This window comes from Trichoderma reesei (genome assembly GCF_000167675.1).
Source record: "Trichoderma reesei QM6a unplaced genomic scaffold TRIREscaffold_9, whole genome shotgun sequence".
In the NCBI taxonomy this organism is placed as follows: domain Eukaryota; kingdom Fungi; phylum Ascomycota; class Sordariomycetes; order Hypocreales; family Hypocreaceae; genus Trichoderma; species Trichoderma reesei.
The window spans coordinates 498,111-519,084 of record NW_006711156.1 but is presented as its reverse complement, the minus strand read 5'-3'; the positions used below and the strand labels follow the sequence as shown (position 1 = coordinate 519,084).

The 20,974-nt window shown below is 53.6% G+C and overlaps 7 protein-coding genes across 7 annotated transcripts; 2 read left to right on the top strand and 5 right to left on the bottom strand.

Moving 5' to 3' along the window:
- Positions 1 to 2,959: 2,959 nt before the first annotated feature.
- TRIREDRAFT_3918 (uncharacterized protein) lies at positions 2,960 to 3,632 on the top strand (the record flags this gene model as incomplete). The annotated part of the gene is made up of 3 exons (XM_006965155.1): positions 2,960 to 3,021; positions 3,143 to 3,232; positions 3,317 to 3,632. The coding sequence occupies 3 exons, from the start codon at positions 2,960 to 2,962 to the stop codon at positions 3,630 to 3,632; spliced, it is 468 nt and encodes a 155-aa protein (XP_006965217.1).
- Positions 3,633 to 4,936: 1,304 nt separating this feature from the next.
- TRIREDRAFT_61536 (uncharacterized protein) lies at positions 4,937 to 6,536 on the bottom strand (the record flags this gene model as incomplete). Its single annotated transcript, XM_006965272.1, has 5 exons — positions 4,937 to 5,727; positions 5,822 to 5,870; positions 5,938 to 5,956; positions 6,018 to 6,132; positions 6,251 to 6,536. 5 exons carry the CDS (start codon positions 6,534 to 6,536, stop codon positions 4,937 to 4,939), a joined length of 1,260 nt encoding a protein of 419 aa, XP_006965334.1.
- Positions 6,537 to 7,585: 1,049 nt separating this feature from the next.
- Positions 7,586 to 10,540, bottom strand: TRIREDRAFT_35465 (ER-resident heat shock protein; the record flags this gene model as incomplete). The annotated part of the gene is made up of 1 exon (XM_006965183.1): positions 7,586 to 10,540. A coding segment is annotated over one exon (2,955 nt), but the record flags the coding sequence as incomplete, so codon positions are not given.
- Positions 10,541 to 11,632: 1,092 nt separating this feature from the next.
- Positions 11,633 to 13,786, bottom strand: TRIREDRAFT_48058 (uncharacterized protein). The gene is made up of 5 exons (XM_006965199.1): positions 13,372 to 13,786; positions 13,283 to 13,310; positions 12,703 to 13,207; positions 12,197 to 12,638; positions 11,633 to 12,137 (listed from the first exon to the last, which is right to left on the bottom strand). The coding sequence occupies exons 1-5, from the start codon at positions 13,539 to 13,541 to the stop codon at positions 11,786 to 11,788; spliced, it is 1,497 nt and encodes a 498-aa protein (XP_006965261.1). The 5' UTR covers positions 13,542 to 13,786; the 3' UTR covers positions 11,633 to 11,785.
- Positions 13,787 to 15,353: 1,567 nt separating this feature from the next.
- On the bottom strand, positions 15,354 to 15,910 carry TRIREDRAFT_77887 (uncharacterized protein). Its single transcript, XM_006965271.1, has 4 exons — positions 15,793 to 15,910; positions 15,680 to 15,711; positions 15,499 to 15,580; positions 15,354 to 15,435 (listed from the first exon to the last, which is right to left on the bottom strand). Exons 1-4 carry the CDS (start codon positions 15,886 to 15,888, stop codon positions 15,409 to 15,411), a joined length of 237 nt encoding a protein of 78 aa, XP_006965333.1. The 5' UTR covers positions 15,889 to 15,910; the 3' UTR covers positions 15,354 to 15,408.
- A 273-nt stretch (positions 15,911 to 16,183) lies between these two features.
- TRIREDRAFT_48055 (uncharacterized protein) lies at positions 16,184 to 17,044 on the top strand. Its single transcript, XM_006965198.1, has 4 exons — positions 16,184 to 16,253; positions 16,333 to 16,458; positions 16,572 to 16,639; positions 16,739 to 17,044. The coding sequence occupies exons 1-4, from the start codon at positions 16,227 to 16,229 to the stop codon at positions 16,929 to 16,931; spliced, it is 414 nt and encodes a 137-aa protein (XP_006965260.1). The 5' UTR covers positions 16,184 to 16,226; the 3' UTR covers positions 16,932 to 17,044.
- A 508-nt stretch (positions 17,045 to 17,552) lies between these two features.
- TRIREDRAFT_107349 (uncharacterized protein) lies at positions 17,553 to 20,663 on the bottom strand (the record flags this gene model as incomplete). Its single annotated transcript, XM_006965270.1, has 3 exons — positions 17,553 to 19,015; positions 19,087 to 20,465; positions 20,578 to 20,663. 3 exons carry the CDS (start codon positions 20,661 to 20,663, stop codon positions 17,553 to 17,555), a joined length of 2,928 nt encoding a protein of 975 aa, XP_006965332.1.
- Between the last annotated feature and the right edge of the window lie 311 nt (positions 20,664 to 20,974).

Here is a 20,974-nt window from a genome sequence, read left to right as displayed (position 1 = left end):
GGTGGTTGACTCAGAAATGAGGCACGCAATGCGTTCTGGAGCAGCAACGGCTATTGTTCCGCAAGCTGGAAAAGTCTCGGCTTCTCTGTGACAAAGGAGAACACGAGCCCCTGCAATGCGATAGAAGGGGGGGTTTAGAGAGAATAAAGCACAGCAGGGCCGTCGGTTCGGCTGAATCAAGACACAAATCAGCACATTTGTTTGTTTGAAAAGGCAAGATGATGTTTCGCGAAGATAAAAATGGAAATTGGGGGGGACAAGGGGCTGCCTGAGGCCACGATCAAACAAGGAAGGAGCCATGGAAGCAGCTCTGCCACTATCGCGACGAGACGGGGTCTGAAGTTCCAAGTTGTTGCGGGTATGTATGAGGTACAGGGCACTGGGCGCAATGTCGTACGGGGGCAGGGAGTATACGATACACAGCAAGCCATGCATTGTCGGGTTCGAAATTGTCGAGTCAAGAATTGACGGGCATCAAGTTGGAATCGCAGCATCGCCACGATGCATCGCCGTCGATTCTGTTCTTTTCTTCCATCTGGGCTTCACCTTATCTCGCCTCTGGCAATCACCTGCTCGTACGAGGCTCGTCGGGTGTGGGGGAAACCAGCATTCAATGCCGGTGGTGGACGGTCGCCGTCAATCACAATTTCAAATCGGCGTGCCGAGTCAATGCCACCGATCAAGCCGATTTACGTCGATTTCCGCTGCATTTGGAGAGCTGTTGAGCTTATGACGAAGAGGCTGCGCGAGCTATCGACGCCTGGGTGAGACGGCTGGAATGGGGCGAAGCTGAGCTGATGTCAAGCTCTTGTAGCGGATTGTGAGTTGTAAACCTAGAAAGGCTGATGAACGATGGGTATGGCAGCAATGATGCTTGGATGGATGGATCTTTGCTCCGTTCGGGCTACTGGTGCATTCCAGCCGCTCTCATGCAGGTCCTCGTTCGGGCAACACCACCATCAACTGGGAATTTGCGGCCGATGCTACGATTAGTACCTAGGTAGCACACACAAAGGCATCAAGGCAGCAAGTCAGAATTGTAGGTACTACTACCACTACCTACTATACTACTACTCGTATGCCCGTAATTGAAGCAACAATGATGGATCCCGTCAGTAGTGGCTTAATGGGGCGCGATTATAATGAGGGGCCCCGAATAATTTACCACTGATGTCATCCCAGCTGGACGACGACGATGAGCTTCCAGACCCCTAATTGCGGCTTCTTGGCCCCTAAACGGGCGATGCTGTTGCTGCCTTATCTCGATCCCTTTCCCTTTTTCCTCTTCGTTTCTTTTTCCTCTTCCTTTTCCATATTGACTCTACGGTACTACGCCTCTCGCCTCCTCTGTCGATTGGTACGTGCTTCTCGTATGCCACCGGAGGGGAGCGAGATGGACGGTCACGCTTCTAGCGAGGGGATTCTCCTACCGTCTTTGAGGAGCCGTGTTGTATTATTACCTGCAATGTACCAACTCTCAAACCGTGCTTTGAGCAGCACAGCTGGCTGGAGCTCAGCTGGCCAGACGGACGCGGATTGATTGATTGATTTGATGGCGCTCGTGCATCAAATGACCCGCCCTGGAGCATCAGAGCTAGTGGCTGTAGTGCATAGATTGGATTGCCTGCCTGACTGGGGGGGTCTGTTGACTTTGGTGGTGTTCGATTGGCGTTGGGTTGGGCGCTGAATCTCTGCTAATGCCTCCCGTCTTGAAAGTTGTTTGCTTGGGGGGACAGCTCTTGAACACGGACAGAAAGTGGAAGAGGCTCCCCCCAAACTGATACTACATGCAGTCATCACCAGACGCAGCCACCGGGGCCCTTGCATGTGATGACCCGGGGGCTGTGATGGATCGAGCGAGCAGAAGAGAAGCAAGGCAAGGCTGTAATGGATGCGAGAAGCAGTTATCATGATCATGTACAGGTAGCTACTAGGTAGTCATCACCATCATCACCTGCTTGCTGTAGTACATGCAATAACAGCAGCATCTTGGTACCAGCAGCAGCAGCAGCAGCAGCAGCACTTCCGCCATCGTCAAGCCTCTCTCCTCGCTCTATTTTAGCTGCGTTCCATCCCATTTCCCCCTTTATTTCTCTCTCGACCGCAACGGCACTCGTATTAAAGTTAACCTTTTTTATGCCGCTCCACTCTCGCTTCCCAGCGAATGAACGCCTGCGATAGTCGCATTATTCGCTATTCCAGCATCATCCCATCCGAATAACCTCGCAATTGCTCGCCGTGTTGTTGAATCCCTATTGCTATTGCTGCTCCCCCCCATCGTCAAGCCCGATCGCCTCAGCCTCTTTTTCCCGTCCGTGATCCTTTCTTCCTCCTTCTTCTCCTCATTTTCCGCCCTGCACCCTGACTAGCACATCACCCCGTTTCTGGAGCCCGGCAAATCTCGAATCAGCGCCCATCCTCTCCTCCACCTCTCCTCTCCTCCCCCCCTTGCCCACTCGAATTTGGGCGATACTCCCTGTTGCGTCTGCTGCGACTCTGTCGGCCACGGCCCCCTGTCCTGTCGGGTCCTCGATTGCAGCATCCCCTGCTTCTCGTCGCTGGTTCCTGGGCTCCGCCGTCTAACCAGGTTAAAGGGGAGCGAAGAAGAGAGAGAACGAATCATTCATCAATTTTGCAGAGCCCAGTCGAGTCCAATTTTTTTTTCCTTCTTCTCTTTTCTCTCCCTCCGCTCAGCTATCAGGCTCTCCGATATCACTGCTGGTCTGCCCGCTGCCAAGTCGCCCGTATCCGCCATCAATCACCACCACATCCCAGCGACGACACTCTCCCCAAAACCGTAGAGGCGCATCACACAGATCGGATTGCCAGCCCCAACAAAAGCCGTTCTGCCAGCAATTAGTCGCCTCTGTTCAATTTCTCCTCTCCCCTTCTTTTTTCTTTACAACAACCTGCCTTGATTCTACCGGGCCTCAACCCCTCACTGCATCCAACCGCCACCATGTCTTTCACGGATGAGGAGCTTGACCGCAACTGGCAGCCCAACGGCCGTCGACCGCAATCGTATGTTGGCCACCCTCACTCTCACCCTCAACCTCACCGTCTCCCTCCTCACCCTCACGATGCGACCATTTGATTCGAAGAGCGCATTGGCTGACTGATGTCACGTATCCATCATCTGCAGAACGATTGCCAGGAACTTCCAATTGGAGCTGGAGGACATCTTCAACCTCGACGAGACCAAGGCTGAGCTGCAGCAGTCGTATGACACGAGGTTCGTTTCACCACCACGAGTCACCTCGCCATCACCGCGGCCTCTCTTTTGCTTGCTTACTGACACGCATCTCCCGCCGTCCAGAAAGTACAACGTCGCCAAGACAAACGAGGAGCTCGCCACACTCGAGGCCCGCCTCCGCGAAATGGAACAGCGCCTCAACGCCGTGCTGCCCGCCGACGCCCAGAAGCAGCCCGCCGACGACTCGACCCCCAAGCAGGAAGCCTCGTCTCTCTCCGCGGCGCCCACAGATGACAGTAAGTCCAGATCGCGGCCAGGCACCGCGCGGCCGACCCAGCAAGCCCCCGGCTCTGGTGACATGCCTCCCACCCCCGGGGCCAGTGAAGGTGAATATTACGTTGTCACTCGAGCCGATATTATGGACGACGCCCCCCGCTGACTTTGGCTCTCTCTCTCTCTCTTGGAAGATGGTGATCGCGAGTAAATGAAACCACAACAACAACGGTACAAAGGAAACGGTCTGCATATGATTTGCCTCTGATGCGCCCCCTCGACGACAATTGCTATCCCCTCCGATTGGGCACCATTTCGCGTCAAGCCAACACGCGCGCTGTCTCTCGGACTTGGAATCGAACGGAAACCCCCGAACAGGAGCTTGGACCCAAACACGCCACCCGGAAGGCCGCTCGACACCTCGACACGACGGACAGGGAACCCGCCATCAGCTGCAAATCACACCTCTTTGTCTTTTCCCTCACCATACACTCGCTCAGATCAGGCCTCCAAACATGAAATAAATAAACAGAAAAAAGCACACAAAAAACATATATATACCACGCATCAACTCACGCATCAACTCACACCACCGGGCGCACAACAGCGATCATTCTTACCCCCCCAGTTACACTCGTTTCACAACGACACGTTTCACTCCCGGCGTTATTACAGGTTTTACCATCAAACAACAATCATTGTTTCATCCCAACCGGAGGCTGCATCATTGATTTTTGGGCCTCCTCTCGGCCTAACCCTGCCTTGCCTTGTGCATTTCCCCCTCATATCTGTCCTTTACAATCCAGGAATGGGGGGGTGAGTGACGGGGTGATTTATACATACCATCCAGCACACATCTTACTACACAATTTATACCATTTAATGCACGCACAGCAAAGAACACTCGACACCAGATGCAAAGCATGTTTCTTTCCTTTCACTTACTCTTTTGAAACGAAATGGGCTATACTAGGAAGGGGGAGGGCATCTATGGGAACGGGATGGGCTAGATGGATGGACGGGTGGATGAGGGCGGATGAGGGCGTGCTGGGAAATCCGTGTCACGCCCGAGAAAACCATCCATTGGCCTCTCCCGGTAACGACGGGGCTGGCGGGGAGTGCTTGTATATACCACTTCTAGGATGAATGCAATACATAAAGCTAGAAACACGGCTCGCGTGGGTTCTCTCAATGGCGGAGTGAGGATAAAGGCGGGAAGGCATTGCAATGTGTACGTGTCCCCCTGATTGGGATGAGAGGGCAACTAGCTGCATCATCCATTTCTAACTCGCGTGTGTATCTGCTATACGTACAACATCCTTGGGGGTCTTGCAAGATCTTTGTATCGAGGAGATGCATTACTTGTTTCCGCCTTGAAATATTGCAACTCAGCTCACACTAGTGATGTGGCTCCTCACGGACAAAAGAAACCAAGTGTGAGACATGCTGACGAGTAGCTAACAAAATTCTTCAATAGACGTCATGCAAATCCTTCTTGGCAAAGCCAATGCGACCCTTGTCGAGATCAAACGCCAAGTACAGCGCCTTGAGCATAATGTCTCCCAGCACCGTCACCTTGAGCCCGTCGGCGCTCTGCATCCCTCCCCAGCAAGCCGATGGATCGAGCTCCGAGGGCCCATAGTTGAGATACGGGCCGGGAATGGTGAGGATCCGGTCGGTGCCGGGAATCTTGAGCATCAAGTCAGGCAAGCCCCTGGCGAGCTCGCACGGGAACGAGTAGGCGCCGGACAGCTGGCGGTCGACTTTTGCGCCGGGGACGGCCAGCCAGTATCCGCTGGCCAGGTTGTCGGGCAGGAACATGAGCGTGGTGCCCGTGTCGATGGTGGCCATGAAGGGCTGCGAGTACCAGGGCGTCGTCGGCTGCGCGCCCCAGGTCGTCAGGTTGAACTCGACGTCCCAGTGGGGGCTGTCGGGGTCCGTGTCGACCCAGACGAGGTCTTCCGAGGCGCGGCTTTCGTTGAGGTAGCCAAAGGTGAAGACGCCCGAGGCGTTTCTGTTCATGTCGACGCCAAAGACCTGATGCTTGAGCTGCTGCCGCAGTAGACTGAGAAAGGACGGCGCCGGGGGCTCGACGGTGTTGGGCAGTCGCTTGGCCAAGCCTAGGATGCCGCTCAGTTCAATCTCCTCTTCGAAGCGGCTGGTGACTGCCTTGGCGGACTGGACAGTTGCGTTTTCGACCTTGAAGTCGCCCAGCCAGACGGTGTCGTGGTAGACAATGCCGCCGGCGTGGGTGCCGTCCACTGGATGATGATGAGCTGGGTCAGTAACGGTTTACACGGCCCCCCGCCCCCCCTTGACGCTTATCTGAAGGCGATTTCTTTTCTCAGCACTCACTGTACATGACGGACCATTTGGCATCCTCAATGAGGTGAGAGGTGGTGGACTCGTTGGGGCGATAGAGAGGGGCCCATGGACCTTTTACATTGTACAGATACTCGGTATCGGTTGACTGAAGCCATCTTGACGGAGCTAATCAGCAAGGGGGATCTTGGGGGGCTAGCTGCCGTGATGAGTTGTTTGTTTGACTTACAGATCTGAGGATCCCGTATCCAAGGCCAACTTTACCGTCTGGGGAGGGTTTCCAATCTGCACATCTGCCAGGTAGATATCGTCGCTTCCCATAGGCACGACATCAACGCGGCCAGCTGCAACCAACATCATCAGCCTTCCTTTTTTTTTTTTCTTCTAGAAAAAGAAAAGAAAAGTGTGTACCCAGACCAATGCAAGTCAGACAGACCAAAAAGAAAGAAAAAATAAACTCACGGCTATCACTCAAAGAAAACTTGGTCGCAACCTCTTTCGGCACTCCTCCATGGCCCCATCTGCGATGGGCAGCAGCCCAGTCGCGGACAAAGTCTCGTCGCGAAGCATCGCTTCTGGGCCTCACAGCAAGGGAAAAGCCATGCTGAGATGAAGACTGAAGAGCGTCCGACAAGGGGACGGCGTTGACGGGGGAGATGCACAGGGGGGCGAGGAAGACGAAGACGAGGAGGACGAAGAAGCGCTGCCAGATGATGGCTTCGTGTTTGCCTTGTTTGTATCGAGACATTTGCAGCTCACAAATCATGGAGAAAAGAGGACAAGGTTTGAGAGTAGAGGGAAGAGAGAGAGAAAGAAAAGGGGACTCTTAGTGAGTGTGATTTGCGCAATCTGCTTGCTGAAATGAAACGAGGAGATCAAAGAGCGTTTAAAGGGGAGGGGGGAAGGCAGATGAGAGAGAAGAAGAAGAAGAAGAAGAAGGGGAAGTTCCGTGATTGTTGTACAGCTTGATCCACGATGAAACTCGAGACGAGAGGCCCAGAATGCTGCCAGCTGAAGAGAAAAAAAAGAAAAGAAAGAAAGAAAAAGCTTTCTGTGTGTGGTGTGTGTGTGTGCGATTCCACCGCCGTCTGCAGCTGCCCGTTTGGCACACCTCCTTTTGATCTCACATTTCCTGCTACTACCTTACTGACACACCACCTCGTAGACAATTATCGCTATTGTGCCCTCAATCGATAACTTGAACAGCTTTTGCAGCTCGGCTGCTTGCTACTCTGTATCAAAATATGCTCAAGATGCTGTCGTTTGATATCTACTATAGGACAGGCAGTTATGGAACTGATGGCCTAGACAACACTGTTGTTGCTCCCTCACGACTTGGTGTTTCCTCCCTGAGTAGCAGTAGTAGTACGAACGTGATGCACTCAAGGCACAATCTTTGGATTATGCATAGACGGGTACATACAGCTTCCCGATTAATAGAATGGTTTGTTGACATGGATACCAGGCTTTGAGAGAGGCGGACGGGCCGAGATCGCGGATGAGTGGTAAATGAGCTCTCGTCTAACAGCTGCAGCTTGTACTTTGTTCATAATCATCTGTAGCCTCCATATCACGGTACTTAAGGGAACATCAATGTTTGCAATTTCGATTTCAAATTTCAAAAGCCCATCTATCTAGGTAGCAAAATGGTGACCTCTTTTTCTGTATCATTTTGACCAAGTATATATATACTTCAAACCCAATGTATCAGTAAACGCCTTCAGCCCACCACCATCTTTAGAGCTCGTCATGGCTCGACTTCTCTGTATCTTCCGCCGGCTTCTCCTCTGCCTGTCCGCCCTCGGCCTGCCTGCGGGTCTCCTCCTCCTCCTTCATGTACTTCTTGACCAGCTCCTCCAGCTCCTCGCCGGAGAGGGGCACGCTGCCCTCGGGAAACTCAAACGTCGGGCCAGCCTTGTCGGCGCTCTTCGTCTTGTCCTGCTTCTTCGCCTTCTTGCTCTTGGTGGGCTTCTTGGGCTTGTTCTTCTGGTATTGGGTGTAGCTCTTCAGCGCGAGGTCTAAGCTGGCCTTGTCAAGCGCATCTCGTCTGGCAACCAGCTCGCTGACAACAAGCACGGGCTCTTCGGTGAGAGGAACATCTGCCTGTTGGCGTTCGAGCTTGTTCAGCCACTCCAGAGTCTCCTTGTAGAGAACCTCGAGCGTGTCAATCTCCTCAGAGTTGTGCAGCGGGGGCACGACCTTTTCTGGAACGGGCTTCTCCTCAGCCTCTTTGGGGCTGTCGTCCTCATCCTCGAGCCCTTCAAAGTCGTTGGTCGTCGCCTCGGCGGCAGCACTCGAGGTGGCTGATTCAGCCGACTTGGCTGAAGCTGTGGATTTCCATTCATCATACGCAGCAATCTGCCCACGAACAGTGTCAATAAACACATTTGTGGTGTTGAGAATGTTTCTCAGATCGCTAATCAGACCAGGCCGCTTCTCAGCCTCGTCCAGGCGGTTCTGGATCGGTGCCACGAGATCTTGCAGAGCCTTGAGCTTAGCAACAAAGTCATCTTTCGTGGCCGAGTCGCCCTCCTCATAAAGCCAGTCACTTGCTTCGCTAGCCTTTTCAGAGAGCGTCTGTCGCTCCGCCTCGGTAGACGCGGAGATGAAGGCTTCGTTGTCGACAAGGTCGCGAACCTTGTAAGTGAATGCTTCGAGCTGGTTCAGGGCCTCTTCGCGCTGCAGCCTGGCCTTGTCGGAGGCGGCGAATGCCTTCAGTCGATCCTTGGCCTTGGTCCACTCGGCCTTGGTAAGCTGAGGGATTCCAGCCTTTTCCAACGTGACTTCGACAGGGATAGAAACAAGCTGCTTCTTCTTGACTTCCTTTGCAGCCTCTGTTGACTCGGCAGCATCTCCGGACTTGGTGGTGCTGGTGGAAGAGGAGGACTTTGTCGCAGAGCTAGCTTCCTCCGTCTCGGCCTCAGAATCCGCAGACGCATCGGCACTGTCCTTGTCTCCTCCTTCGGCGAGGGGCTTCTGATCTTTCTTCCCGAAGCCAAAGAGGTTCTTAACGCCGTCAACAAAGCCTTCCTTCTCAACGACTTCAGCCTCGCACTCCACAAAGGCCTTGACGATGGCAACCTCGCCGTTCTCGGTACGGAGCTTCGCGGCAGCCTTGAACTGAACGCCAGTATCGGCACAAGTGGGATACTTTTCTTTCAGAGCAGCAACAGAGGCGGTAAGGTTCTTAGTCGAGAACGACTTGACGGGCTTATCCTCAGTGTCAACTTGTTGATAGAATAAACCAGTAAAGTCCTCCTGTTCCGTAAAGGTAATCTCCTTGGCCGGGCCACCGAGCGGCGACGGGGCAGTCCAGAGTCGTTGGCGGTGTACCTTGCCGTTCGCAGCCTTCCAAGTAATGCCAGCTGCGTAGTTTGCACCCTCAGAAATCCTAATCTCCTTCACACGGAAGCTTGGGCTGAGCTCAGCAGCCCGGAAAGCAGCACCAAAGACGGCTGCCTCATCAGAGTTGACATTGGTACGGATCTTGTCGCCAGAACCAAGAGCTTTCTCAATGGCCTCTCGCACAAACGGAGTACGGGTCGCACCACCGTGAAGAATGACGGAAGTCAGATCGCCAATCTCGAGGTTCGCGGCCTTCAGAGCGTCCTTGATGGCAGCGTTGACTCGCTCGACATGAGCCTTTGCCATGGTCTCGAAGTCAGCCCGAGAGATCTTGTACTTGAAGTCAACATCTTCGTACAGTCCCTCAAAGCTGGCTTGGGTGTTCTGGTTGGCGCTGAGGACGTGTCGGAGACGCTCGGCTTCCTTGCTCAGCTTTGCAACGGCGCGGCCATGAGACTGAACCTGCTCGGCGGTTGCCGAAATCTTCTGAGCACCCTTGGATTCCACAAACTGAGCAATCATGTCATCGATGATTAGCGAGTTGAGAGAGTCTCCTCCGAGGGTCCTGTCCCAGCCGCTGCCGAGAACCTGGATCTCCTGAACCGTCTTGTTGAACTTGCCGACGTCCTTAACCGTACGGCTTTGGAACCTCATGACCGTAGCAGTTGTGGAGCCCGCTCCCATGTCAAAGACCAAGTGGTATTCCGGCTTGGCGCCTTCGTTGATATTCGGGAATTGGCGACTGGTGGCATAGTTGAGGCCCACGGCCAGTCCGTCGCTGACAAGGCTCAGGACCTTGAAGCCGGCGAGCTCTGCTGCCATCTGCAGGGCTCGCTTCTCCTCGATGGTGTAAAACGGCGGGACGGTGAGCACGATGGAGCGTATCGAAGAGTCGCCGCCAGCGGTAACCTCTGCGTTCTTCTGGATGCTCTGAAGCTCCATGGCCAACAGCTCCTCCACCATCCAAGCCTCCTCTTCCGGAGACAGCGTCTCCGTCTTGAACGCAGCAGTTCCCCGCGTGGGGTGCGCCTGTAGCTTCAACGCAGGGTGCCTGGCCGCATATTCTTGGACAATGGCATCCCCCACTGGCAGTCCAAGCAGGGGCTTCAGATTCGGGTATACTTCGCCGGGGAATCGTGCGGCGAGTGCCATTGCGTCGGCGCCATAGCTCCGTTCGGGGTACTGGCCCTCCGGTAAGGCGCCCTTTGCCGGCTTGAAGGCGACGGCCGAGGTTTCTTTTCGTCGGGAATCTTTCGTGAGCACAATCTCAAGCGGGATGCCGGGCTTCACCAGCGCCGCCTTGATGTACTCGGTTCCCAGATCGACTCCGAGAACAGCGGAGATGGCGAGAACGTTGGTGGAGAAGAGAAAGGCGGCTCCGAGGAGCTTCAGCAACGGTGATTTCCTCGGTGACTTCATGGCTGTGGTTGGGTTGTATAAGCGCAGGTATCCGAGTCGAGTAGAAGATGCTGTCGAGGCAGCGGAACCCGGATAGCCCAGGCCCAACAGATGTACTAGCCCTCAGGACTGTAGAGGAGGGGTCGGGGTGGCAGAGATCAAGCTGGAATTTATATAACGGGAGCTTTGCAGCGCCAAGAAAAAGACTGCGCCGCACGGCAGATGTGGCCTCAAGCAACAACTCTAGCGGGTTTCCAAACGTTTGCCCGTGAGAAGAGGACAAGTTTCAGTCAACGAGGAACAAGTCGAGAGGTTGCTGGTCCATCAACAGACAACCTGCGAGGCTGATAGCGGATAAGGCCAGGTGGCGGACAAAGTACTGCTGCCTTTCTGGGACTAACGCGCCCACTCCACGTTTTAGAGGTGACGGCACTGGCATCGAATAGAGGCATCTAGAATCTCGTGCCTTATTATTACCTAAGGCATCCAAGCCCGTCTTCCCTCTGCCCCGCTAACCGCCTTGGGGAAGCGGTCTGGGGACCCCTGCTACCTTTGCTCCCCTCACACCAAAACGCCATGGCTCACCTTGAATCCACGCCAACTCCTTTCGGCCAGACCCCAGCTTTCTTCTTTCTTCACTTATTATCAGCGACTGTTTCTACAATAGCAACGAACACTTTGATGCCGAACGAGACGGCCTTGAAAGGCTCTTTAAGTTTTCCACAGTCTTAGCCTCTCAAGCATCTATCAAACCGCAAGTCCCTCGGTGAGGCGTTATACGTGCTCCATTCGCGGCTATTCCAACCAACTTGACCCTTTGACCTGAAGAGCTGGAGGGGTCTTATCAAAAGCTTAGTACCTACCTAAAGTTCCCCGTACCATGGATAGAACTTCAGGCTAGGTAGTAGATTGTAGAGAAGACAACCGCTTCCTTCTGATGATTGCCCATGTAGAGAACGGAATCTAAACTCCATTCAGTGTCCCCCAAGGCAGAGAGTATAGTTCACAGAAGCACCAACAACGAAATCGACATCCATGCAATCCTCGTGGGCAACTCTTATATAGTTTTTCCTACTACTTATGGATACCAGTAGCCTGCTTCAAAGATGCTGCACGTCCCAAGAGCCATGAGGATTTACAAAGGTGCTTATTGAAAGAAAAGCCGTCCCAACCGCATCCCTTGCCGCCAGAATGAACCCGAGAGAGCCTGCCAGCTTGGGCAAGCTCCAATGCAATGCCTAAAATCACCCTAACTCAGCTCCGCCGATGTGGCCGGAGAAACCAGGTAACGCCATCATGTCGTAATGTTACAATCCACCTCCCGAGGGGGTGCGCAGAGAAGCAAGAAATCTGATGGAATCTTACCCACGAACCGCGAGCGCGAGCTCTACGACTCGTTGCGGCGAGGACCTCGGAAGGGGGCGCCGCCGCGGTCACCGCGATCACCTCCGCCGCGTCCGCGGCCACGGCCACGGCCATCTCCACGGTAGCCACCTCGGCCGCCTCGACCACGTCCTCGTCCTCCACTGCCCTCACGATCCTGTCGGCCGCGGTTGCGCTGGACCTGGTGGAATCCATCGTTGGCATCGGCAGGAGCAGATGGAGCCTTAAAGAGTGACATGCGTTAACGACTTGGCTCGAACGTGCAAGGAAATTCAGCGTGACATGACACATACCTCGGTGACGGGATCGGGGTGGTCGTCCGCCCACGATTGCTTCTTGGCCTCAGTAGCAGGCTCTGCAGGAGTCTCTGCAGGAGCCTCGGCGGGCGCCTCCGCAGAAGGCTCCGCGCTGCCCTCAGTCGACTCAACAGGGTGGGTAACGTCAACCCACTCCTGAGAAATGGAGTTATCGTGATTGCTGGTATCCCAGTGGCTCTCAGCAACTGCGTTCGCCGCATCATCCGCAACGGCAGCATTAGCAAGGCCGTTGGAAGCAGGCTCGGCTGCCACAGCCTCATGGCCGTTGGTCAGAGCACCATCTCCAGCTGCAATCTCAGTCGCGGCCTCGTTCGCAATGGTAGGGTCGGTGACAGTCTCGGTGGCTGGCTGTGCTTCGGTGTAGGATGGAGCATTGTAGGTTTGTGCAAGCGTCTTGACGGCGGCATCTGTTTGATGAAGCAGTTAGCAACCCACATCAAGACAACAACCCCTGTCCGCCATGGCACATACAAGTTGTTTGGAGCTGCTCTCCAGGAACACTGAGGATTTGCTCGTCAGAACCGTCAATCAGCTTCTTCATGGCAGCGACGGCATTCTCATCGCCAGAGTAAATGGCAAGCAGGACACCCTCGATAGCCTGGCTCTCGTCAGACTCAGGGTCCTGAGACTCTTCTCGACGGTAGGCGGCCAGACGCAGGAACTGCGACAGAACGAGGAGGTTGGCGTTCAGGGTGCTTTCAACGCTAGCCTTGACCTCATTGACTGCCTCCTCCTTGGCCTTCTCGAGCGACTTGGCCCATTCTGCCTTGTCGGCAGCCGCTCGTGCCTGGTATTGCTCGTGGACCTTCTGGAACTGAGCCAGCTGCTCCTCGTACTGGGCCAGCGCCGCCTGGAGGGCAGGCTTCTTCAGAATTTGGGCTCTTTGGTCATTGTTGAGAATCTTCTCGGCGACGAGCTCATCGAGAGACTTGCCAGCGTGCTGGCTGAGCAGGGAATCCGTCTTGGAAGCGTTGGCCTAGACCAGATGGAATGTCAGTTTCGCAAAGCTCGACAGGGACGATGTTAGGGTATGACGCAAGTGGGGACCTACCAGCTTCTTGGCCGTGTTGCGGATGTTCCTGAGGAATCTTGTCAGCAGCCGCGTTCATGGCAAGGGGGGCAGCCCACGCGGTGTCTTACTTCTGCAGCTCCTTGATGTAGGGGCTCTCGAAGGTCTCCTCCTGAGCCTCGGCTGCCTTGTCAGCGGGGCCAGACTCGGCGCTGGGAGTCGGCGACTCGTTGCGGGCCTGAGCCTTTGCGGCCTTCTTCTTGGCCGACTTGGAGACGGGTTGGGTAGCCGAAGCAGCCATGATGAGGGGACGGGTGCAGAGACGAAGGTCAAGAGCTGCTCGCAGCCTCAGTAAGGTGCAGATTGGCGTGGGAGGTGTCGTGTGCGGGTGTCCAGCGAACGTGGGTGCGCGCAAGGCTGGGAAACCAGGAGGGGGTTCGAGTGATGCGAACGCGGGGTGCAGAGAAGAGCGTTCGAGTCCTAGGAGACGGGCTTGGGAGACGCGGTAACGATGACAGGGAGGAGTGCAGAGTGCAGAGGCGTGCAGAGTTGGGGAGACGGGAGAGTGATGTTTTCTTTGAAGGGGGTTGTTCAGGTGTGGAGGCGGCTTTGTTTGTGTCGGGTTGTCTTTTTTAGCTGGACTTTAAGGTACCAAGCAAGGCGTTGGGAGGCTGAAGGCGTAGTGAAGTCAATTAGAGGCCCACCCCCCTGTGCAGCCGGCAGCTGTCACTGCGTGTCTCCTGGGCAGAGGGTCTGGGCTCAAGTGTCTGGCTTCTAGAACCAAACAGAACATAGGGCTCTCGGCGGTGGTCGCGAGTTTACAGGTGCCAGACACTGCCCAGGTGCTGAGAACTGCCCACTGAAATGCTACAAGCAAATGCTAGACGCTGTGCTGCGAATGTTTTGGCAAGAGTCCTCCTATTTGCACCGTAACAGATTCCTATTTGAACCGTAATAGTCTGTGCCACCAGATAGACCAACCCCCTAGGTAAGATATCACACACCCAAGCACCAGAATACAGTGTTACACACTAGAAGTCTTTACCGTCAGAGATATCATAAAGTACCTAGTAAAGGGCATACAGGATTAACACCAGGATATTTACTACTTCTACTGCTGCCTCTGCTACTGCCTCTGCTGCTGCCTCTGCTGCTGCCTCTGCTGCTGCTGCGGCCGCCTCCTTCATCCTGGGATGATGATAAGTGCTGCCGTTAATCTCGCGCTGTAATTAAATGGCCAACCGCAATAAGGTCGACTTTGAGGTCGGCTGTGATAGTTGTAAATACTGAAGCCGTGACCTTGTGTGGTGGGTGTTATGTGAAGACAAGCATGCCATTATCTCACACTGTAGTTAGGTGTGCAGTAATGGACTTGACAGTGTGTGTGCAGTAATTTTGCCCTGTGCACAGACCACTACGGTTCAAATAGAGATATGCTACGGTGCAAATAGGAGGACTCTTTGGCAATTAGTACTAGCGCTCAATTGCTCGTTCGTCGCCAAACAGAGCTTCGAGTTTCTTTGTTGACTTGCTCTCGCTCAATTGCCCCCCTCACGTGCCCCCAACTGCCGGGCCAACCAAGTAAAACAAGGTGGGATGTGAGGCATCAATTCGGCGCCTTGTTCGTAGCCGTACTATTTCAGTAGCGCGATTGAGCCTGACGTCGTTGCCCCATACGGACGTACTGCACCTATCCATGTACTAATATGTTCACTTGTAGACATTTGCTCTTCTTCTCTCTTTACTGCATACCTTTGGTCTTCAGTATGATGCAGTACCTAGTATATAAGGTAGGTAGGTACAGGTATTGGGCGAATATGATAATTCCAGCCCTGCTAAGTATTCCCCTGCTTCCATTGACCCAAATCATGCCCTATGTGCCCGTTGAAGATCTGGGAGTTGTAGGAGAGAAGCTCTAAACGGCCAGTGATCCCAGGATCAAGCACGCCATACATTGCAGCCCAGACAGACAGCGCTCACGACTCCCATTCCCAGGTGTTCGCGTCGCCATGGCGTTGATCCTCTCCCAAATACTAGGTATGTTTCCCAGTCCCAGCAGAACTGTGGCATGCGGCGCAGGCCAGCCAAGCTTTCCACAGCCTTGCAGGTACATAGCTCAAACGAAGAGCCTTATCATCACTCCTGTTCAAATACCATCGATCCATATATCAGCCCTTGAATTTGGCTAAAGCATCCTAACGAAAATAAGTCAGCATCTGTAATGACTTCTCAAGCATAAGAGTTTGGGGCTTGCATACTCGAGTCGCCTTTCGCACACTCCTAGCCGTCAACCCCCGTTCTCCCGACTGCTTCGCATGTATAGCCGCCTCCTTGATCAACCTGCGAGCCAGAATATCGTCAACGTCGGCAACCTAAAGCAAAGGCCCCTTGCAGCCACTCAATGCGTCACACACACACACAAAAAAGAAAAAAACACACCTATTCATAAACAAGACATAATTGAGATAGATCTTTGCACCATAGTCAGCGCCCGCCACCTGCTTTGGCCACTCTCCCTACAGAGGCAAACGCGTCGCCATAAGGGGCCATACCGTAATGTCTGTGTTTTTCCGAACGTTCATGCCCGAATGCGCCTTGACAATCTTCTTCAGCGTAGCCTTGGGGTAAGGCTTCTTGCCTGCCACCATGGTGGCTGTTTTGGTGTCGCTTCGGAGATTGCCTTGCTATGGTGAGCGTGCAGCTGTCATGTCTGTTGTGTCTTGACAGCAGCGCGTCTCACGAAGTCCGGTTTACAGACAGTGGCCGGTGTCTTTAGCATCTGAATCATGACGGCCGTACTGTGTGCATGCAGCAGAAGACTGTGACGATGCACTGTCTTCCCCACCATAGTTCCATCCTCCCCACCATTCCCCTCGGACCCCAAGATTCGTTGCTTTTTGATGGAAGAGCAGAAAAGGTCCTTACTTAAGGGATCAAGGCAAGTCTACAGAACGAATTGAGCTCAGTCTCGACATCCCTGCCCACCATGGCTTCATTAGTACAGCGCCGAATGGTACGTCGACCAAAGCATCCCCCCCCCCCTCCCCCCCCTCAGGGAATACGCGCGCAACAGCTCACAGCTCCTTCGATAGCTCTCCAAGGAGGACGAAGAGGGCGATGGCGTCGAAGTCCGACGCGAAGACCAAGACAAGATCAACAGGTTCAGCCGCCTACACCAGCGCGAAATCGCCCTCAAGGAGGAACTCCAGCTCAAAAGCGTAAACGCTCAACCTCCCCCAATGCACACAACACACACACGCGCACGCACACGCACACGCACAAACGCCGACCATACATACTGACGAAGCCTCATTCGCGCGCGCGCGCACAGAAAGAAAAGGAAGAGCTAGACGATATCTCGACCGAGCTCGAACTCGCCGACGAAGACGAAAAGATACCGTGCGCTTATTATCCCCCTCTCCGCTCTTTACGCCGATGTGAATGTTACGAAAAGAAGCTCCGGTATGGCTGACGTTGGTTTGTTGGGGTGGCCCGCAGATATAAAATTGGCGACGCCTTCTTCCATCTCTCTCTCGAACAGGCACAGGAAATGCTCGGCGCCGCTACGACGCGAATAGACGAAGAGACGACCGCCCTGGAAGAAAAGCTCGAGTCTATCCGCGAGGAAATGACGCAGCTCAAGGTCGAGCTGTATGGCCGGTTTGGCAAGCAAATCAATCTGGAAACGTGAAGAGACACATATATGATACACGTCAACTTCAACAACTTTTCGCCCCCCACCCTTCTACACTACCGTCATGTATATACAGCAACCTTAGAATCCGAACCAGACCATGTCATTACACGTTTGCGCCAAGTTTCTGTCCAGAGAACACATGTACCAGAAAGCTCATTGCGGGGAATGCTAGGATAATGATATACCTTTCACCAACAGCTCAGATGGTATTCCTTATCGTTGAAGAGAACGGTATACAATTAGCCATGATCTATCTCCATATGTATATATGTGCTCTCTTACCTGAAATTGGTTTCATTAGCACAACCATTTTGAGCTGTCAGCATCACAGACATAGGCAACAACAAATTGTACGGTATATGCCAGTCGGTAATATGCTCTCAACACTCAAACATGACTATATATGATACATGACCCATTTCCGTATCGCACTTCAACCGGTTTGGTGTACCATCATCACTCACAGCGTGAGGCTTAGGTCGTGCTGCGTACTAGGTACTCATCAATACGATAACCCATATCCATCTCTTCATAGTATTCTGGCTAACATACTTCACATTGGGGTAACAAAACGCAGTCTCCCCCGTATAGTTGCACTGTTCCAAACAGTTGCCATCAAGCTCTGAGATTACCCAAGCTGAGGGACTGCACCATGGATCGACCAGCCCAGGTAAGAGCCAGGTTCCTGCTCCTTGGCACATCCAATGCCGATTGACACCGGCGTAGCACTCGTACATCACTCATGACTGATACCGAGCCAGCGCTTGCCAGCTCTTCGTCTTTGCCATTCTCGATTTCCGGTTGAATATGTGACTGTATAAGCACGTTGGTTGTCAAAGCGCCCCCGGCGCAATCATCAGAACAAGATCCCTGCGCTGGCTGACCTGCTCCAACTTGCATGGCAGACTTGGCAGTGTATGGTGGACGCGCAAGCTCGGGGGCTTTCTTCGTTTGCGTTGCAGAGGGCGGGCAACATGATCTTAACTCAACAGATAAATGTTGCTTCGGAGATACAGTGCCATAGTCTGCTGCTTCCATGGTTACTGGCGTCCAAGGCTGCGTGTCCGTGCGTACCACTTTGGGCCCTATATTCTCATCTCGTCGTTCCCGAAGCTGGAATAGCTGAGCTTGCCTCCCGTTGTCGTGAGACGACATCAGCTTCCTCAGCCCAGACTTGACGGCTTTTCCGAGCTTGCCTGGGCGGAAACGTGATACTGGCTCCGGAAGGAGAATTGCCGGAATAGAAGGTCTACCAGCATCTGATGGAAGCTGACGAATGTCGGTATTCACAATGCTTACTTCACCTGAATCGGGAGCCAGCTTTGTTAGTCGCTTCGGAGCCTTGGACGATTGAGACCTGAGAGTGGTATTGGATGAAAAAGCGCCATGGATATTGGTCGTCCATTGCTGAAGAATCCCACGTGAGGAAGGTTGGGTTTCGTCAGGCAAGAGTTCCGAATGAGGTGTCAGTCTGGACGGTTCAAACAACCCCGATTGCCGTGTTCCCAGTGGCGCCTGGTAATCATACACACGCGCAAGTGTCGCCGGGCTCACTTCACTCGGCGCAAAGCTTCCCTCATCGCCTCTTAAAGGTGCGAATGTGCCAATAGAGGCCTCCAGTCGCACACCAATCGAGTTTGCACAGCCCAGTGCCAACTGGCTCTCCTCACTCGAGAATCGTCTGCTCGGCGCCGTACTAAAGCTGGTAGAGCTATATTTGGATCTTCTTGGCACTGAGTGGTTGATCTTTGCCTTCAATGAACGGCGGCCAGGCCCAATAGAACTTGTTTGAAAGTCTTCTTTGAAGCGGCTACCAAAGTTCAGCGAGGGTCTCTTGCGTGAGAGGGCCTCGCCAACTCTGGACGCAATGGTTGACATCTTGACTCCCCGCTGATTGGAACTCGCATTATCAGAGTGATCCAAGGATACTGCATCACCAGAAGCTCGCGCCTGAGGGCAGTTGATCCAAGCACTGCTGGCATTGTTATCAGAAAAGTAGATGTCATCTGCCGCCGTGACATATGAGCTCATCCCCTCAGATGCCTTTGATTCCTGGATGACGGAGAAGTTGCCTTTCCCTGTAGTGGACTTTGTTAGTGTAGCTCAATGCACAGAATTAGCATGTAGGTCATAGGGCTCAAGTACATACAGCTGAAGGGCGAAAGCTCAAGACTCTCCAGGTCTTCTGCACTAAGATGATGAAAATTGGACTGTGATCGGTTCGGGCTTGGTTGAAAGCTTGGGAGAACAGATGGATAGTTCGAGGAGCTGTGGTCAGGTGGCCTTGCTGCAGCCATGTCAAAAGTTCCCGATCCCAAGAGTAGGCTTTGGCCAAGCAAAGTGGCATCAGCATCGGTTTGGTCGCGGCCACTGGAAGAGCTTGAGGTGATTGATGCGGTTTCCAGACATCGCTCCCGGCCTAGGAGCAACCCCTTTCTAATTTTCGGACACCGAGTGGGCAACGGAGCATCTGCAATACTATCAATGCCGCCAAAATCCTCCTGGGGCGAGAAGAATGGGACCCTAGCATCCCCATCATTCGCCTCGCTGTCTCTAAGGCGGATGGAGCTGCTTCCGGATCGCAGGCCCTGGGCAGCGAGCCAAACGCCAAGAGCAGACTGTTCCTCCCAAGCATGAGCTCCATGGCGAATGTCAAACTCGCTATCTGCCCCCAACACACGACCCAGACGGGGCATGTTCGAGCATCCTGTCAACTTTTGTGATGTAGCGCTGTGTGTACTTGGCGGTCGTAAGGGGAAAGTCTGACCCCATTCCTCCAAACCAGATACTGTTGATATAAAGGAAGGCTTTGTCGGTCCGTCCACTTCTTGAGAAGACACGCATTTGTCGTTTTGATGAGAGTCCATGGAGAGGGAATCCTGTGCTTGCGCTGAGTCCGCATGAGGCCCGTCTGTAACGGTCACGGTGAACTCAATGGTATCCCTGGGGCCAACCCTTGGCTGCCCAGCGTCGATGAGGGGGGAGAGATAGCGAGTGCTGCGGTGGGACGTGTTGCTCGACTCAGCATTGTTCTCTTCGCTCTTGAGCTCGTCTTGGATTCTTTGATGTCGGAATCGCCTGAGCTCGGCTCTTCGAGCAACTTCCTCTTGGCTGTGGCCCACAGATGCGCGAGACCGGCGGTTTGCCTCCGTTTCCGGCGAGATGTGTCGGATGAGCTTCGTGCGAACGACATTCAAGGCGCTACTTGTCTTCGTCAGGGGATTAGCTTCATTCCCTTCGCCATCGGAGTCATCCACCACCAGCTGTCCCAGTTCGGTCGGGTCCTCCAGGGGTAGCTCGGCAGGCATCAGCGAGGTGTCCCGAGACCGAATCGGCAACTCGATCGAATGGCACGGCTGATGAATAGCAACACTCCGCCTCGTACGTTGCTCCTTGGGAGCATCGGTGAGTTCAACGTCATCTGCAGACTGTCGGCCTTGACGACGAGAGCCGCAGCAGAAGAAGATGGACATTTCGTGAACGAAAGGAATGGGCTGTCGAAAGAGAGTGTATGACCGCCTGTCGAGGCTGTTGAATAGCTAAGTGTTGACTAAGAGCCTGAAATTGCGAAATCAAAACGAATTGTGGTTGCCCGTATCAAGGTAGAGAGATACCTAATAAGCGATCAAATTCGGCTCACCTTTGACCGTGAATCGTGAGAATGTGATCGAGGGGTGTGGAGGTCTGTGAATTTGAGATGCCTGAGCAGAAGAAAACAAAGGCCATGGTGACTGCCGTTTCTGAACCTCTTGGCTGATGCGTTCAGAGAAGGCAAGAAGCGGCGATTGCTTGAGGAATTAACCTTTGGAGGGATTTATCACTCTACCTTTCTAGGGACTCGGGGCTTCTCTTTCCCATTCGGCGCCACCTTCTCCCAGATATACCTATGATTTGACTCCATTCAGGAACAAATACCAAGATAGGCATCTTCCCCAGGATGGAGAGGCACGAACTGAAGGGAAGGGAATATTAATTGATGTGTTGATCAAAGGTGGGCGTTAATGTGAGGTATACTAAAATTGGGAAATTGATATCCA